Source organism: Epinephelus fuscoguttatus, linkage group LG3, assembly GCF_011397635.1.
Source record: "Epinephelus fuscoguttatus linkage group LG3, E.fuscoguttatus.final_Chr_v1".
Taxonomy (NCBI): domain Eukaryota; kingdom Metazoa; phylum Chordata; class Actinopteri; order Perciformes; family Serranidae; genus Epinephelus; species Epinephelus fuscoguttatus.
In genome coordinates, this window is record NC_064754.1 from 29,915,387 (window position 1) to 29,934,942 (window position 19,556).

Here is a 19,556-nt window from a genome sequence, read left to right on the forward strand (position 1 = left end):
ATAACATGGATAAAATTCCATAATAACCGATAAAAACATAATTAATAAAAAATGAAAATAAAGAAACATTTTTATATAATTTTCAAAATTTCCTTTTTTTTAAAAGCCAATTTTTCTTTCATGTCACATTGTTAGTTTTGTTCTTGGACTACAACATGTATTTTATTTTGCAACCCTGTGTCGTATGTGGAATGACAGTAGATGAACCTTGTGATTATTATAATGACACTGAGTTTAACTGACTTCTGAAATTATTTCACTATTTATTGGTTAATTTATACATTTTAACAAATTTCTTGATATGATTGTTACATAGTGTATAAATTGTATAAAACTCTCTGGGGCTCTGTAGATTAGAGGCCTGCTTGTGCATCAGCGTTGACTCATCTGATGGTTACAGATGGAGAATAATCTGTTCATGTGGTCTGTGGAGGCAAAAGGACTGATATGCTCCAGCTTTTTATCACTCAGATCTAACATCTCTCTGGTCACGTCCCTTCTTCACTCCCAGCTGTGTAATTTAGTAAGTGTCACCTAACTGTCTTATATCGGTCCTGATCTGTACACTCTGTGACATCGTGGGGTGAGTTATCCCACCTCATTCCACGGGGTCTGTAATGTGTCTGCATGCCCCGACTCCACGCCCAACCACATGTACACATCCCTCCAACACTCATGTGGTGATGGCCCAACCCTAAATAACTTCCTCTCTGGTGTGACTGACCGGCAGCACCCCGTCCTCACAGCACAGAGAGGGACAGTGAGAAAGGAGAAAGTGTGTGAGGAAGAGTGTGTGACTGAGGGAATGTAAGGAGATGAGAGTTAACATTTGAGTGGAGCACATGGTGTGTTTGACTCACATGGCCACATGGATTCACAGTGTTGTACAGCGACAGAAACAAACCGAGCATATCTGGATGATTGATCCAAGAAGATTCTGGATTGGACCATTTCAGCTGGCAGGTTGGACTGGACCATTTAGCAGCTATTTCCCAGTAGATTTCACTCGACTGACAACTGCAACATAAACATCCAGGACTTCCAGGATCTACAAGTTTTAGTACTGGAGAGGATAACTTCAGTGCACAGTACTGAGTCTGGATATTTGTGATTAATGAGTCATTGTGATCTCTCAGCAGAAAGGTGAGTGTGCGTGCCTGCCTGGCCAGCTTGAGCTCTTACAGAAGATCTCAGAGGGTGATTTCCTCTGTGTTTGTCATGCTTTACGTCTTTGAAACGCTCTGATTCATCAACACAGAAATAGAGCATCAGAAAGTCCCCACCAAGTCTGTAAAAAGAAGGGAGGTCAACCCTGTAGGGATGGGGACAGAATAATGCACCCAAAACCCAGAGCCCATCCACGCACATAAGGCACCAACAGCACCTTAAAACACCTGAGCATCTGGATAAACTGCAACACATTCATCAAGAACACGGGAAGTTACAAGACGCTGGAATAAAAAAGACTTGACAGGTTGGATTTGATCTTTGGATGTCACGATCTTTTACACCAGGAGGGCTCTTACTTCTTGGTTTGTGGGACTGGCTTGGACTTGGGCTAAACCTTTAAACTGTTTGAACTTTATATCATCCTCGGTTGTGCTACCACTGGACATCCAGAGGGTCCTGACGGCTTTACCCTTTAGACTATAGAGCCTCTTTCCTGCTGAATAAAAAAACCTACTAACACCCGCTCACATATGGCTTTTGTATCAAAATGGGAAAGGTTACAATCGGCATTCACAAATGAGTCTTCCATCTAATCTTTGCCCCTGTTATGGCGACATGCAATGAGGGGCTGACACAAAATACAGTCCATCTCCACCCCAGCAGCACTCGAACATCGATCCAAATTTAGTCCGCACCAAGTTTGAAAGAGAGACTGAATATGTGTGAAATTTTCATTGGTGTCAATACTGCTTTCTGGAGTTTTCCAAACCTGTTTTCCAGCCTTCCTGTGATGTTGACACGCCGGTAAAAAGAAACAGAAAGAAACACACAGTGTACACGGCTCTAGTCTACTGGCAAAGGGAAAGGAGTCTAACACCTACTAATTTTGTTGGCAAAGGAGTGTTAGATATTTATCTCTCCTACACTCTCCCAGTTATGGATACACAGGGTGGTCCATACCTCAACAAGAGGGCCCTCTGCTCACCTCTGGGTGCTGCCCGCCTCTGTCAGCTGGCCATGGGCTGTGCTGTGATTGCGATGGTGACCCACAGTGCCGGCTACAGCGGTTCACAAGGCGTGTTCTGTATGGCGGCCTGGTGCTTCTGCTTCACCATGACGGTTGTAGTGTTCTTCCTGGACGCCACTCGTCTCCACAGCTGCCTGAGGATATCCTGGGACAACCTCACCGTCACATGTGCTGCCTTCGCAACACTCATGTAAGTCACATGTTCAGGTGTTCCTCTGATCCTCAGTTTGTGGTGCTGATGTTCAAACAAAATTGGCATATGAGGTGCTTTCACACCTTTTTCATTTGGGGAAGAAAGTGTTCAGCCTGGTGAGTGCATAAGAACGATGGGAAGGTTACACTTTCACTTCCTCCTTCATCACCTCCATTCAACAAATGTGTGTCCAAAAATTCCACTAGAGCTGCAACAATTAATGAATTATTCAATTTGTTGCCAACTATTAAATGAATCGCCAGAAAATTTGATGACTGATTCATCAGTTGTAGTCTTTTTTTTTTTGAGAAGGACAAGTCAAAATTCTCTGATTCAAACTTTTAGATGTGAATATGTTCAGGTTTCTTTGCTCCTCTGTGAATATAAACTGAATATCATTGGGTTGTGGACAAAACAAGACATTTCAGGATGCCATTTTGGATTTTGGGAAACAATGGGAAACATTTTCTGACATTTCATAGACCAAAGTAATCAGTTAATCAAGAAAATAACCCACAGATTAATCAATAGTGAAAATAAAAGATAGTTGCAGCTCTACAATCCACTATTCAAATTCAGTGCAAAGATTCTTTGACTCTTTGACTTCTATTATTAGACATAAACCAAACCAAGCTTTTAATTATATAGGCCATATAAATAACTTGTTAATCCTAAGTATACTGAACACTAGTACTGTGTTGCACCAAAGTTAGGTTACAAAGATTTACAAACATCTTAATATAGTTTTGAGCTACAACGTTAAATGTAGTAATTACCATATTTTCATTGGTTGTGGACGGACAGAAATTGTAAAAAGGTCCAACATGTAATACCTGGACACATGCTCCAAACTAATACAGGGCTGCATTTCACCTCCAAGCCAACTAGTACAATAAAATAAACTCACAAAATTTAAAGAAAGTTAATATTCTTACACCTATTTTCCTTATTAAACCCGAAAAATACAACCACACACATTCTGAATTCAAGTTTCTCTTTCACTAAACTAAGCCTCGACAAAATATGCCCGTGCAACACTTCTACACTTCTTTGGAGGCAGACCATTAAATTTGCAAAATGAAATGACAAAAATCACAAAACATCTGATGGAAAAAGTGAGCCACTAGCCAGACAAGGCAAAAAGGACAGTGAATATTAGACTAACATTTATCAGGTGGACACAACTCTCAATGAATGCTAATATTGTCTAATGTATATAGTTGATACACATTATATTTTGGGTTTTTTATAATTAAGTTATCACACGGTGCTACAGAATAAGATGAGTATTTCAGCAGTAATAATTCCACATTGTTATTTTGGACTTACAGAATTAATTCATATTACTACATATAGTAATTATTCCTTTATAATTCATAGCACTTTTGATCTTTTTTTTTTAATTAATTTTCATGTGTACCATTAAGTTGCTATTTTATGTCCTCTTAGCCTCAAGTGAGAGTAACTGTAGTTCCTACCTGATATCCTCCTGAGACTGTAACGTTTTTTTTGTTATGTATTTCTAATTTCTCCTAGCTATTTAGGATTAGTAGAACCTGATAGTTATAAAAAACTAAACACTTTTAATGATAATAAAGTCTCAGTGTCCCCAAACGAGTGCTTTCTAATTAACAGCATCTTACCTTGTTACTGCAGCTAAAATTTGCCAAATCTGTATGACATATCATAGTATTAATGTTTTTAATCATAAAAAAACAAGTTTCAACCATTACATGTGATTAACTTTTGGACCTTGTCTACTTTTGTGTTGCGATTGGCTGCAGACTGACTTGGCAGAGATGGCTGCCATCTTGTTTTAACATGGATTAGTGTATTGTGGTCTTAGTACCACTAGATAGCACAAAATAGTGTCCACAAATGAGGCCTCAGTAAAGCAGAATGAAGTACAAGGTCCAGTAAACCAAAATGTAATGTCCTCATATGAGGACACAGGGTCTCAGGAGGATATTGTTTTGCGAGGTAGCCTACAGGTGTAACAGACTAACAGAAGATTTAGAGTGAAGCTGGATGTATGCTGTGTTGCCATATTTTGGTGTGAATTAAAGAGGATAAACTGTCGCCTGCTTATTAGGCACAAGCCTGTAGGTGTGGAGAATGCCACCAAACAAGACAGTAGTGTTACCTGTCTGCTGGAGGTGTAAATAAAGCACTGTTAGCTTACAGGTTCAAGTTCACCATATAAACTTTTTCAAGTGATAATATGTCAGTGTTGGTGTGCTGCCCCCAAGTGGCCATTAAAGACCAATCAGTACAGATATTTGTACAAAAAGGACTGTAGTTTAAGGTCCACCTACGAGCTTTTTCAGACCTTTCAGCTGCATCTCATGGTTTATTTTACTTCACGTTGACACTCCAGATGTTTTTTCCTGGTGTGACGACATCATATTTATATTCATGTTTGTCTGTCTTGTTCTTCTTCAGGTACGTGACCGCCTCTGTGGTCTACCCGCTCTTCTTTGTCCGATCTGAGTGCCCCTATGCCGGTTGCGATGTCCGAAACTTCCGCATCGCTGTGACTGTCTGCTCCATCCTGGGTACTCTGGCCTACGGGGCTGAGGTGGCCTTGTGCCGAGCCAGGCCAGGCCAAGTTGTAGTGGGCTACATGTCCACTGTCTCTGGCCTCCTCAAAGTCGTTCAGGGCTTTGTGGCCTGCATCATCTTTGGAGCTCTGGCCAATGGGAGCGAGTATAACCGTTATGCCGCCACAATATTCTGCGTTGCCGTCTACGCTTTCTGCTTTGCTGTGACTGCAGTGGTGGTCTTCATAACTGTGTGTGGACGTACAAAGGCTGTGCGCTGCATGCCCTTTGACCGCTTCGTGGTGGTGTGCACCCTCCTGGAAGTTCTGCTCTACCTGAGTGCATCAGTGGTATGGCCAGTGTTCTGCTTTGACACAAAATACGGCTCTCCATGGAGACCGTCATCGTGCCCTCAGGGGAAGTGTCCATGGGACAGCAAGGTTGTGGTGACAGTGTTCTCCTTTGTCAACTTTGGACTGTATTTGGCAGACCTGATTTACTCCCAGAGGCTACAATTTGTCTCCTCGCGTGTGCCCACTAACTCACGAGTGTAGCAGCATATAGAAGCATATTATTATAATAATGGCTTAACAGGTTTAAGTTATTAATCTACTTCACTGTTCATGATTTTGTTCATGCATTTATTTGATATTTAAAGTGACAGGAAACACTGATGTGGAGAGATGGTTGTGAGTCAGATATCCCAGGTGCCCAGGCACCCCAAATTCAATGTGAAAGCACTGTGGAATGTGAACAATTTTAACACTCTGTCCCCTCTGCCACACCCCACTGAGGTGACACCCCATCTCTTTAACTCACCCTTTCTGCCCTCTGATAGATTTTGGGAGAACAGCCAGCCTCACCCAAGCAGCCAGGGCCCATTGGTATGTCCTGCCAATTCCTGATAAACCAAGACACTCACACTATTCTTGACCTACAGCACGACACACTCACACAGACACACACACACTCACATACTCGCTGCTTATATTGCTGCTCAAATAATACATAAAGTCTTGTATATAAATAGTAAATCTGGCATTGGCATCTGTGGCATCCCTGTCATCTGCAAGCCCCTCACCAGCGATCTACGGACATTACCCTGGCTGCCAAAAATAAACACGAGCTGTCTGTGCTCATATTAAAGCAGTGAGACAGCATTTATAAGAGGCTGTAGTCTTTAAAGCTCTCTATGAAATGCTTCCTTCAGTCTATGATAAAAAAAAAAGTAGAGCCCATTTCCCAAAGTCCAATGTTAAGATGACCTGCAGTTTGATTACCACGTTATTCATAATTGCGCAATCTGAACATGTGTCAGTGTGACCGAGGAATGTTTGCACATTAACACAGAGGATGAAAAGTGACCTAACATGTTCTAAACAGCAGGTCAAATGCAAAAAACGAACAAACATCTATTTCCATTTTACTACAGATACACTGGCAGGAACAAATGATTACTGTGGTTAGATTTCCTAATAATATAAAACTACTCAGAGATAGTTTGACATAAACTTAAAGCTAATCAAGATTTTTATATTCACAATACATCAAATGATTCTTTATAGATGAGAGGTTTCGCTAATAGTGACAAACATACAGATACTAGTTTTTACCAACTCAGCTCTACAGAGCATTTTAGCATCTTTCAGCTCCTTGTTTTGGTTTTACAGCCTGTAACTTTATTGTTTTGATTCACTCTTCCTGCTCTCATGGCGTTGTTTTCAGCCACATTGGGCAGCAGCGTGATAAAGCTCTAAAAACTTACTGTGTTCTGTCAAGCACCAGACAGAACACAGACACCGTTAGCAGCTAGTAGATAAACACAGTGGAGCATTTAGCAGCTAAAGCGACATACTGTATATTTCCTTAAGGAATGGGTGGAGACCAAAAACAGAGCTAAAAGAGAGTGAATATTGAACTAAGAGTGGTCTGTTGATCAGAAACACAACTCCAAATGAATGCATATATTGCTCCTTATCTGCTGGACGTGCAAATAGGCAACTGTTTGCTAAAACGTTCGCACAGCCTGTTCCCATTTCCAACTCATCAAATACTGCCGCTTTGTCAGCGATAGCGGCATCATATACCAAAGCACAGAGGCACCTTTCGCGGCAGTATGATATGCAGCAAGCACCACCAAACTCGTCACATGCCACTGCTTTGTCAGTGGATGCCAGGTGCTGAGGGGGTCAAACAAACTCTTGTGTTTCACCCTGGAGGCTTCTGTTTGTTTCCCTTGTAATACCAAATGTCAATGTAGTTATTTTGTCAATAACAAAGTAGTGTGCTAGTATGTTAAGCATGTTACAGTAGTGATGAATGTCACATGATATGTCACGTGACATTGCATTACATAGGTAACAACCATGATGTATTTTTTAAGGAAATAAACCTAAACCTTACCTATGTTGTAAGTTTATTTTGAAAACGCCTGTATGCATGTAACAAGCAGAAAATTTAGATGTCCTGTGAAATCCAAAGTATATTTTGAAAAGAACACAATGAATGTAACAAGCGTAAATTGACATTCTGACCCAGAGCATCCAAAACTGACGCAGGAGGGTATGTAGTACGTAATATTTTGACATTTAAGTCCTCTGACAAAGCAACATTATTTGATGAGTTGGGATGAGAACATGTTGTTTGTAGGGCTGCCACTCACGATTATTTTCATTGTCGACTAATCTGTTGATTATTTCGTCGATTAGTCGACTAATCATTTCATCAAAAAATGTGTTAAAATGTTGAAAAATGTCGGTCTGTCTCGCTCAAACCCCAAAATTACATCATCTAATGTCTTGTTTCGTACTCATGCCAAAGGGTTTTAGTTCACTGTCACGGGAGAGTGTGTAAAGCTGCCAATATCTGAACATAAGAAGCTGCAGTAAGAGTATTTTGGGGTACTTTTATAGTACTTTCTATGAAAAATGACTCAAACCGATTAGTCGACTACTAAAATAGTCGCCGATTATTTTAATAGATTCATCGATTAGTCGACTAATCGTGGCAGCCCTAGTTGTTTGCCACATCAACTTTATAATGTGATATGTCAATGTTGTGTTTACAGCTTGTTGTGCTGCCCCCAAGTGGCCAAATCAGTCAATGCATGTTTAGATATAACAATGCAACCACATAAAATAATTTTACATGACAAAATAAAGACCTACAGTCCAAAAGCCATCTGTAATACAGCTCTGTCTGTCTTTTGTCTTCGATTTACACATGTGTTTTTCATCTATTGTAACTCTATGTAATCACATTGATAAAACTCCTGAATGTTCCAACATTTTGGGGAGCTATGTAACATAATGGAGACTTTGTTGCTTAGGCTATGGCTTAAAATAATGAATTAAGATCATTTGTGTTATGCTCAAGTTTTAAGGGACAGTTCACACCCAAATATAAAAATTGCCCACATATATTTCCTCTTACCTGTAGTGCTATTTATCAATCTAGATTGTTGTCTACAGGTGAGAGAAAAAATATGTATTTTTGATTCTGGGGTGACTACTGTCCCTTTCAGATCCCTTCAGTCTGATGACATTAATAGTCTGTCTCTTTGTGTGTCATTGCCACACAAGCATTATCCAAGTGATGTAAGACTCCATCTGCCTGCTCTAACACACAACTGTGTAATCACCTCTTAATGCCAGTCTCAGATGATCTTCAGGGTCTCCTGTTTGTGTACAGTGAAAGACAATTAATTCAGGGTTTAGTTCATAACATGTCCAGTATGTGCTTCCTCCTGTGCTCTTGTCATTTTTATCATCTCCTCTCGGTCACCTCCACTTGTACCACTTGTGAGCTCATGACATGATTTTAATGTCTAGTCCATCTGAGAGCATAACCCAACAGATATTTATCATACATAATCTCTAACTGGCATTAATTTGTTAGACAGTATGAATTTATACCCCACTATCCCTGCACTCTCTGGGGTAAAGGAGGAGCGACAGAGGCCGTTCTGGCTGCCACCTTCTCTGTCAGCACTTTTATCTTCTTGTTTCACAGAAATAAAACAGAAGAAGACGTCTCACTGCCACAACTCAGCCTCAGCAGTCTCTCCTTGTCCTCCTCCTTTTCTCTTGATTACGCTTTCTCTCTCTCACTCTGACCCTGTCTGTCCAGATTTGTACCCTCCCTCCTCCTCCTCCCATTTCTCTCTCACACATCATACCAGTCTCCTCCTCTCCATCCTCCACTCCTCTCTGCTTTGGTCACCTCAGTGAATCTCATCTCTCTAATCCAGGATCAATGTATTCCCCTGTCACATCTGTGAGTGCTATGGATGTATTATATTAAGTCCCTGGGAAGTCACTGTGCCACAGCGTACGTAGAGCACGACTGTCTTGGTGCTCAGCAGCAAATCCAGCACCAGTTGGCTGCTCTTGTATCCAAATCTGTCTAAGACCACAGAAAACGTCACTGTGTGTCTTAGAGATTTGCTACTTTAGACGCTGTGCCAACTCTTTTTAAATTAGTACATAAATACAAGTGAGTAACATGTACATATAGAAAGAGCAGACGAGCAGTGGATTATAAAGGGGTTTATGTAAAGTGGTGCTAATTTGTGCAGCAATAAATATCTATGTGTTGTTGAACTAACACTGTGTGTGTTTGTTGCTTTAGAAAGCGTTTTCATCCTCCGATAAATCCTGCAGAATTATTTCTACAGACAGGCCCTCTGGAGGCCACACTCGCTCCGCTTGCACTCTGACTAATATTTCCAAAGTAGGATACGACATCAGTGGAATATGACAGAGCCCAGAGAGAGCTGCCGCTGAAAGTGACGGACAGCGTTGCCACAGAGCAATCTGTAGCTCCATTAAGGCCCGTGTACTCCCTGCTCCTCTGCAGATCCCCATTTAGCAGCTGTTCCATGTTTGGCACTCATTTTACCTCTCACTCCCTGCAGGCCTCTGTCTTAAACATAGCTGTACACACACACACACACACACAGAGCCTACAGTGTATGAACTCCTCTGACAGAGATGAGCTGCGACAGGTGTCCATCATAACGTCCCTTCCTGATTCTCCAGCCGCGGGGACGTGTGGGACAGGGGACTGCTGGCTCGCTGTCGTGACTAATCTCTGATGGCGCATGTTGCTGATGTCAGCTTCCCCCCTGTAGCTCTTGGCTCTTGTTTTGCCAAATGTTTTGTGGAACGTTGTTGAAGGCTAAGTCTTTGGTCCCACAGGATTTGAATCCACGCCAGCTCCTCTAGCTGTAGGAAGATACTGTATACAAAACAGAATGGACGCTCATTTTGGAGGCACTCACAGTAGCCAAAATGTATCATCTGACCAGGAGTTTAAGTTTTGACACTTTCTGGGGTGGGCAAAATAATAGAAACATCTACTAGTATGATACACACACACACTCAAAACTGAACATTTTATTTATTTATGTATTCACTGAATTATATTCCAAAATAAAATATTATTGCAGGGCTGCTGTACTGGATTGCATCATGTGGTGTTCCTGTTATTTTGTCCAACCCCTGTAAATGAACCTTTAAGTATACTGTGAGTTTAAAAAACAGCTCACTATGATTCTTCTTTGTAGTCCTGTTTAAATGTATATTATTTTTCACAAATGTCAAATGTGATCAGAGATTTTTGGCAGGTGACATGGCCTGATGCACTGATTGCAATATTTACTTTGTCACAAGAATATAAATCTATAAAATGAAGTAAATACAGTATGTTATGCAGCTTTAAAAGCATGCAAGGTTTGGTAGCATCTAGCAGTGAAGTTGCAGAGCCAAAACTTTTGCTGTGTGCCAAGTGTGTGGGGGGACTGTGGTGGCCAACACGAACTTCCCTATCTGTAGACCAAGTGTTTGATTTGTCCGTTCTGGGCAGTGTTGGCAGGGTTACTTTTAAAACATAGTCCACTACAGATTACTGAATACATGCCCTAAAATGTAATCTGTAATATATTCCATTAGATTACTCAAACTAAATAAAGTATTCAGAATACTTCAGAGTCATCTTGCTGAGCTCATGTGTCTGGATCTAATATTTCCATGCTGAAAACACTCGACAGTGTGCTGGCTGTGCATCTCCTCTGCCATTGTTGAGTGTCAGACACACTGCACACACAAAAAAATCTGTCTATGAGAAATGTGTGCCTCATATGAATTTTGCATTGTCTCCTAACAGCAAGCAAGTGTTGCTCTCTGTCCACACTGAATCTGTCAAATATTTAAAAGATGGGCAGATACTTCTTATTTCTCTCAGTTTGTACTTTTTTAAACAGAAAACACCTTTAGTATTGTTTTATTTACTGGAAACAACATACAATATAGCCAACAGTGGGTAGGTTGTTATAAGTGATGGTCATTTACCAGAAACTTTCAGCTTCTTTACATTCTCCTCCCCTTTTAAAGTTCGCAAACCAACCATTCTTGGTGCATTGCAGAGGTTTCAAAGCAAGCGACAGGAATAAACAGAACCAGGGCGTCTGAAAAAATTTCAGCTCAAAAAGCACAGACAGTTTCAGCATTAGACAATAGAAAACAACACAGTCAAATAGGTGCTCACTTGTGTCACGTTCAGGACACAGTGTTAGAGCAAATTCAACAAAGACAAATAAAGTAATCCTTATACGTAATCTATTTCTAAAGACAGCAACTGTATTCAAAATACCACCAATTTAACTGTGACTGAACACAATTACTCACATACTGTATTTCAAATACGTTACTTAGTTACTTGTACTCTGTTACTCCGCAACCCTGGTTGTACTCTAAAACATGGTGGACTGCGTTAAAGAGGATGCCCGCTCTATATGTAGATCAGACCTCCAGGACGCATGCTGGACTTCGAAGCCAAGTTAATATAGTGGTCAAATCATGTAACTACAGCTTTAACTTTCTTCACATGATGCCACTGGGCCCAAAAACTTTTTCCCATAGACTTAAACTGGGAAAGGGACATCTGTAAATCAATGATTAAATTCTAATAAAATCTTGAAAGTCTAGACCACTGGTTCTCAAACTCTGGTGCAAGTACCCCAAGTGGTATGCAAGCTCCTTCTAGTGGTACGTGAAGGAATTTCGAGAATATTAAATACAATAGTATTAATTCAAATATATATACGTATGAGCTGTCAAAATACTACAGATTTTACATAACCCATGAGATCCCTGAACTGCAATTTAAAAAAAAGTTTTGCCTTTCCTGTAATATTTTGTTTTGATATCAGCCTGCTATGTAGCGTGCCCATTTTTCCATGTTACAAGCTAAACTGTGATGGCAAAATAGTAAATTAAAGTAAAATGGTTTAAAAACACTGAATTCATGGCTCCATTTGAGAACGATTAGGAACAGAAGCATGCATCAGGAGGAGAATATTTTGTGTTTAAAGTTTTCCAAGGCTGAACAATGTAGACCTACGCTACTGTATTTTAGCATCAGTTATCGTGGTGGTACTTGCGGAGTCTAATATTTTCTGAGGTAGTATGGGGTGTAAAGGTTTGAGGACCACTGGTCTAGAGGTGCTGCATGATTTTATCATTTTATCCCCATTTAAATTAGCAAAGCGCTAAACTGGAAGTTGGCACCTGAAGTCTGTTGTGAGCTTGCTTTTTTTGGCTTCATGTGCCACTGAGCAGTTTTCATTGGAATAGATGGGGTCCGCCTCCAACACTTTATCCAGTTCTCTTTATACATCCATGATGTAAATATAAACAGCTCTTTCAAAGGTATTCAAAGGTGACCTAAATCCCTAAACCCTACACACTGAACATTTAATGGTTGAAAGAGTTCATACCATCATAAACTACAGAAGCTTAGAGTTATACTTTGTGGACCCACAGACAAAGAAATAGCCCAAAATCTTTTGGGTTATGCTGAGCTTTGAATCTTTTTTGTGATCCTACAATACATTGTAATAGCATCTTCTTTTAACCAGTCTGTCTGACACCCTACCTTCATGTCTTTCAGAAGGTCAAAGTACAGACATGACCAGCCTGGCAACCTTTACTGAGTCACCGTGTTAGTGAACACCAGTGAACCAACAAAAAAAGATCACAATCAACAAATATCCTCCAGTGACCTCCTGGCTACAGTTGGCCCTCTTCAACATTCCTGTTACGTCAACACCTTTACGAACAAAGAGGATCTCTGTTAACTAATTGGGTGATTTAATTCTCACTCTATGCTAAATACCTGATGAACTGAGAATAGGAATACAGACCAAGTGTGACATACTGTGCAGCTTCTGTTCTCCACGTGCTCTTTTGGGATTTTCACTCTGATTTGTCCGTGAGATTTCGTGATGAGCTGTGGGAAATCCTTTATTAGTTTGGGGGTTTTACATAAAATTGAAAGCTGACATTACACTGGATGCCTCAACTTCACTGCTGTCATTTCTTTTGTATTCGTTTGTATTCATTCCTGTCTTGGACTCATTCTTGTCACTCATTCTTGTCTCAGACTGCAGGCGGGAGACGTATGCACACTTGGGAAAGATTCTCTGTCTGCGTGTGATATTAAATATGCACATCTTCTCTCACTCAACAAAGCTACTCTCTCTCTCCCTCTCCTGCTTGTTCTTAGGTCGTCACACACACACACACACATACACACACACACACACACACACACACACCTCTGGGCCCTAATCACTGCAAGCAACAAATTGTTGTGAACGCTTCACCTAGATCCGCTTGTCACTGTGTGCTGAAAAGGGAAAAAAAAAACAAAAACCAGTTTCGTGCTCTGTGGTATTTTTAATAAATCTCTTGGGGTTTTGTCAAAAAAAGAAAGACCGAATGAGTGTTGTCACGCCTCAGCACACATGCCGAGTCTGAGTGATAGATAGTACAGAGGCAGGCAGTGGTAAATTGACTTTGTGTGTGTGTGCGACTGACAGGCAGAGTTGCAGGGATACATCACTGAAATGTTCAGCTTGTTTGAGATTAGGTTCGGAGAACAGTTTTGTGGGTAATTATTCCACAAACCGATGCAACAAGAGGAAGGGGACAATGTGCCGTGCCCCCTCGTACACTACTCCATCTGTTATTGTGCACTTTACAACATCAGAAGGGAATGAATCATCATATTGTTTCTTAAGTTCCTTAAAATTCTGTTTTATTCTGAGAGAGAAGACACACTGGGCGACACAAGCTGAAATGTTTTACTTCAAAACATTTTCTTCTGACAATATTTTACTAATCATGAGAAAAGAAGAAGTAAAATCAGGGTCGGAGCTGCTGCTGAGGACACTGCAGTCATGTCCTCTGTCTTGTTTTTTTAATTGAAGAAGTTTTACTGACTCGAGGAAGAGTTAACATTTTGCAATTACACACACAAAAGGGACACACTATGGGTTTCTGATGCTACAAATTTATTTTAATAATAGATTATAGGGGTACTCGAGCGATTTAGAATTGCACTTTCATACAGCTTGGGACTCAAAGACAGATTTTAAAAAAGAATAGTCAAAATCAGAGAAGCAGGCTGAGATATCTGGACTTTTAATCCTTGTATGAGTCAAGCTACAAAAACAGATGATCCTACATTTCCCAAAATGCATCAAGACACCCCTACATACTAATTGTCTACCCCTTTCAAAACCCACACCTCAAGTTTGTAATAACAGTCTTTCTGATAAAAAAGTCCAGGCCCAAACCAAGATAACCACGATGTCATCACTATCTTTCTGTAAAAAATCAGACTTATGCAGTCTGATTTTCAAGACCTACTCCCACCTCGCCACCCATAAATATGACCTTTTATTCTGCAACCAGATCCAACCTGACCCATCGACACAAAATCCCTGACCCGACCTGAAACTGCAAATTCTATCATGACTATGCACTGATAAAATAATTATGTTCAGCAGCACATTCAAAGTGATCGTTTTGGGCCATTTAATACATGTGAAACTAAGATCATATATTGCTTATTCTCATGATATTAAGTGGCACATCTCCACAGTTAACAGCTGGTGCAGAAGACAGAGCCGAGACACAAAGTCAGCAGTCAGAGGACTAAAATATTAAAAAATAGAATAAAATAAAATAAAATAAAATTAAATTAAATTAAATTAAATTAAATTAAATTAAATTAAATCATTATTCTCATTTTATTTCAACATATAATTTATTATCTAACACTTGTGATCCGACCAGAATCAGTCACCAGCTTGGTACCTGTGGGTACCCAACCCAGTGCAGCAGTCTGCCACAATGGACATCATATTACTGTTTTCACAGGCTAAGTAGTACTCCTTGTGACAAGTAAACTGAATGTAATGTGTGAAGTCAGTGGAGTGCCCCTTTAAAATAAGTGATTTAGTATCTGTCCATCTAAATTATAGCCTGTCAGTGTGGAGAAGGCTTTAAAATAGCATTTACACCATCATGAGAGGAGATAAAATAATACAGAATAATCACTGAACAATTATGTACATTTGCATTAATCTTCTCAGTTTTTCAAAGACACCCCCAAGCAGAAATAAACAACCATTCTGAGGTGATGGGGTGTTTACCTATGGAGAATAAAGTGATAAAATGATATCACTCTGCCCAGCTGACTGGAGAGGAGGAGCACCCTAACAGCTGGTGCCATGCATTCTGCTTTATATATAGACAGGAGCATATGCAATCCCTCAGTCTGCATTCCTGTCCAGCATCACTGTGAGAAAATAAATGGAATGAGGTCCCTCAAAAGAGGCGTACAGCACCTCTTGTGAAGTGTAAATTTAGCCTGGCATGGCATGGTATGACATGAGAAACACAAGGAGGAAGAGACAGGCAGATAGACAGCAGGGTCAGTCCATTAAAATGTGCACAGGGGAGATTTTAGCATCAAACTGACAGTTACAGGCCAAGTTCATGGCTTATTTTGAGAATATGCATTGGAGAACTACCAAGGGATAGACAGCCAAACTGTATTTGAATGCCGTGGCTCATTAGTGCACTCGCCATCGGATTCGGCTTTATTTCAGATTCTGTCAAATCTAAGGGGAGAGGAAGAGGCATTGGTCGACAGTCTCCAGTTAGAATAACAATCCTTCATTCAAATTCAGGTCCCCCAAATATCACAAGCCACTTCTGGTGCCCTGAAGTGTTTTGGTGAGTCATCTTCAAATCTCAGTGCATTTCTATTCAAAATAATGAACCCTGAACATGTGCCCAAACCTTTCTGGTGGGAGACTTTTCTCTTGGCATGTGAAAAGGTGACGTGATGTCTCCAGTGCAAAAATCACAAATAAGAGGCAGTGATGTCTGTTGTATCAGAAAAACTGCACATATATATATCACATCTGAAATGTTTTACAGTATTTTACTAGAAAAGCCATAAAACCATTTTAAAGCGCTCAATTATTGCTATAACAACAGAGATTACTGTTGTGCAAACACTATAGCAAACATGACATTGGTGGGAGGGTGGAGCCTATCGCTGACTTTGGGTGAGAGGTACACCCTGTACACCAATTAACCTGCATGTCTTTGGGCTGTGGGAGGAAGCCGGAGTACCCGGAGAAAACCCACAATAACACAGGGAGAGCATGCAAACTCCACACAGGGGGCCTCCCCCACCCAAACATACATTAAAGCCTTAAATGGGAAGCTAACTGTTGCTGGATACCATAGTATGCGTATGTGTAGGTATGTACAGTATGTGCATGTAAGTATGCATGTGTATGTATATGTAAAACAGATGTGTGGTGCAATGGGCAGCGTGCACTTTGTTGGCTGATGGCAGTCTGTACATGTACTGTTGGTACTGAGTGTGTGGGATTGTGAATAGCAACAGCTCTGTGTATGGACTGTTTAGATGTAGGAACTGTACGTATAACTTTTTTGTATCGTTTAACGGCAGGGAACACATGTATCAATGACAAATTTCCTTTGGGACAATAAGCTATATCTTATATTATCTTATCTTATATGACAGTAAACTGAATGTGAGTGTCAAAACATGCCATGTAAAGATGTCACTTTTAAGTCAGAAAAAAAAAATGTGTGATGGATATTATTTCACTATTTTCTGACATTTTAAACACAAAGCAATAATCGATTAATTGATCAAATATTCAGCAGACTAATCGCTAGTGAAAATAATTGTTAGCTGCAGGCTTCTTCAAAGATGTACTGTAGCTGTGAAGCATCAGCATCATGCCTTCATCAGGTAAACTCAAGGCAGTTATTCCCCCCCGCCCCCCAGTACTCAAACATGCTCAAACTGTCCCCCCAGTTTATTGGTAAAAGTTAAAAATAATCACATTTGCTGTTCTGTGTGTAGTTTGTGTATCTATATCTCTTATGTCTCGTATATCTCAGACATGCTTGTGACATATGAACCTCCTACGACCCTGTGGACATCTGACCGTCCCCAGAGTCAGGACAAAACATGGTGAAGCAGCATTTCGTTATCATGCAGCACAAACCTGGAATAACCTCCCAGATGATGTTAGACAAGCCCCGACAACTTTTAAGTCAAAGCCAAAAACATTCCTTTTTTACACTGCCTACTCTACCCTGTAATGACTGCAACCTTAATTTTAAACTCAATTTTAAATCATTTTAAGGAATCTTTTTATCTTTGCACCTCCTGTCTGCCCTTTTGCTATTCGTAATTCTTTTTACCTTTTACATCTTTTTTTTCTCTTTACTCTTTTCTGTATTTTTATTATGTTTTATATTCTAAGGCACTTTGAATTGCCCTTGTGTATGAAATGTGCTATACAAATACAGCTGCCTTGCACTGCCATGCCTTTGTGCAACTGGTATTGCCGGACCCCAGCAGAAGCTGTTGCTTTACAGCTGTGTGTGGGTACAATCAATGTCTAACACTGTACTGTCTCTCTTTTTCGTAACTTTCAAATGTATTAAAAACTAGAAACCTAGGATGTAATATGAGTCTTAGGTAGGCTATATCAGTATCAGTTGTGATAGTGTTTGTAAAATGTAAAAAAAAAATTATATGTTTATGCATCATATCTTCTCAGTGTTATACGAAATTCCTGTCAGTATATACTGTACATTAGCAAGCAAACAGCCCATACAATCTAAGCATATTCCACTCTCAGGCTTTGCATAGTTGGATCCATTGTTTGCATCAGTTGCTGATGAGAAACTTACTATCACAACACCAAGCAAGTAATAACACTTCACTCAGGACATGCATGAAAAGGTAATGTTAACATCGATACATCTGTTTGCACTGGAGCTGTAATCTTGGAAATACATAAAATTGTGCATTTAAAAAAGTGTCAGTAATGACATGGAGTGGAAACAAATGTTTTAATTTTAATTAATTTAATTTTATATACTTTATTAATCCCAGAGGGGAAATTCAATTTTTCACTCTGTTTGTCAATTACACACAGGTCCGAACACACACATGCACAAACTGAGCCTATACATGCACTAAGTAGAGAGACATCAGAGTGGGCTGCCCATGACAGGCGCTCCGAGCGGTTAGGGGGTTCGGTGCCTTGCTCAGGGGCACCTCGGCAGTGCCCAGGAGGTGAACTGGCACCTCTCCAGCTACCAGTCCATGCTCCATATTTTGGTCAGGACAGGGACTTGAACAGGCGACCCTCCGGTTCCCAACCCAAGTCCCTATGGACTGAGCCACTGTCGCCCTGTTTTGGGTAAAAACTGGCCTAATCAGCTAAGTTACATCCAGTTAATGAGACAGTCATCCAGTGACCATAGATTTAGAATGATACTCAGACACCAGGTCCCAAGATGGCTCCTTTTCAGTCCAGTGGAGTTGCTCGCATGGCACATATGCCAAAAACAGTTTCTAGCCTCCAGGTTAACTTCTGTGATATGCAGCCCACAATATTCGCAGTCTCCGTGAGTTCCCAGAGACCTAACATTGTGAATGACATCAGAAATTTTTTAATTGCTTTTCTTGGCTCAAGGAAAGCTTTATAAATGGGAAACCTTCATGGATCAGAAATTCATAATATAAAGAGTCATAATTGAGGTTTTATGCAGTTCTAAGTGTCCTGTCAACAGGTTTACAGATGTCTCTTTTAAAATGATGGCCTACGGGGAAAATGCTTTTTGTGCCACAGGGGATGTTTTTTGCTGAGATACCATTGAGTAGCCACTGTGAAAAATAATCAGCATTCCTTGGGGCTTGCCAGCGACCAACAGCAGTGCTCATGGTTGTAGTCAACTAATATTAATGTCTATTATTACATCATATTTGTCAAATAGTCCACATTAAGTGTTATTTAAATAAGATTATTCTTCTTTCTGTCTGCTCCCTTTCATTCAGATTTGGGAATGTTGTGTTATATTGTATTGGGTTTTTTTTCTTTTTTTCAATGAATGAAATAAAAATAAATAAATAAATAAATAAATAAAAATATTTATGTTGTGTTGTGTAATTCAGCAGCTGCTTTCATTTACTGCAAATTTGTATAGCAGACTGTATGACTGTACTTGCTTTTGTATAATAGCCTGTAATATAATGGGAAATGAGTTTTCACATTTTTATTTTTTTCCAGAGGGGCAGGGACCCTCCAGACCCCCTGGCAGATTTCATTCCCCAGCAATGTTGACTCCATTGCCCTTGGGTAAACTTAATAAGAACAGCATCTCATATAACCCAGGCGTGAATCCCAGGTGGAGCCCTGCCATCGCTGATG

The 19,556-nt window shown here is 40.2% G+C and overlaps 1 protein-coding gene across 1 annotated transcript; it reads left to right on the forward strand.

Moving 5' to 3' along the window:
- Window positions 1-744: 744 nt before the first annotated feature.
- LOC125886345 (myeloid-associated differentiation marker-like protein 2) lies at window positions 745-9,611 on the forward strand. The gene is made up of 2 exons (XM_049572465.1): window positions 745-2,387; window positions 4,833-9,611. Exons 1-2 carry the CDS (start codon window positions 2,107-2,109, stop codon window positions 5,482-5,484), a joined length of 933 nt encoding a protein of 310 aa, XP_049428422.1. The 5' UTR covers window positions 745-2,106; the 3' UTR covers window positions 5,485-9,611.
- The last annotated feature ends 9,945 nt before the right edge of the window (window positions 9,612-19,556 follow it).

Coding starts and splice junctions, on each gene's coding strand:
- LOC125886345 (XM_049572465.1), top strand. CDS start 2,107: ATGGATACACAGGGTGGTCCATACCTCAACAAGAGGGCCCTCTGCTCA. Junction 2,388..4,832: donor GCTGCCTTCGCAACACTCAT/GTAAGTCACATG, acceptor GTTCTTCTTCAG/GTACGTGACCGCCTCTGTGG.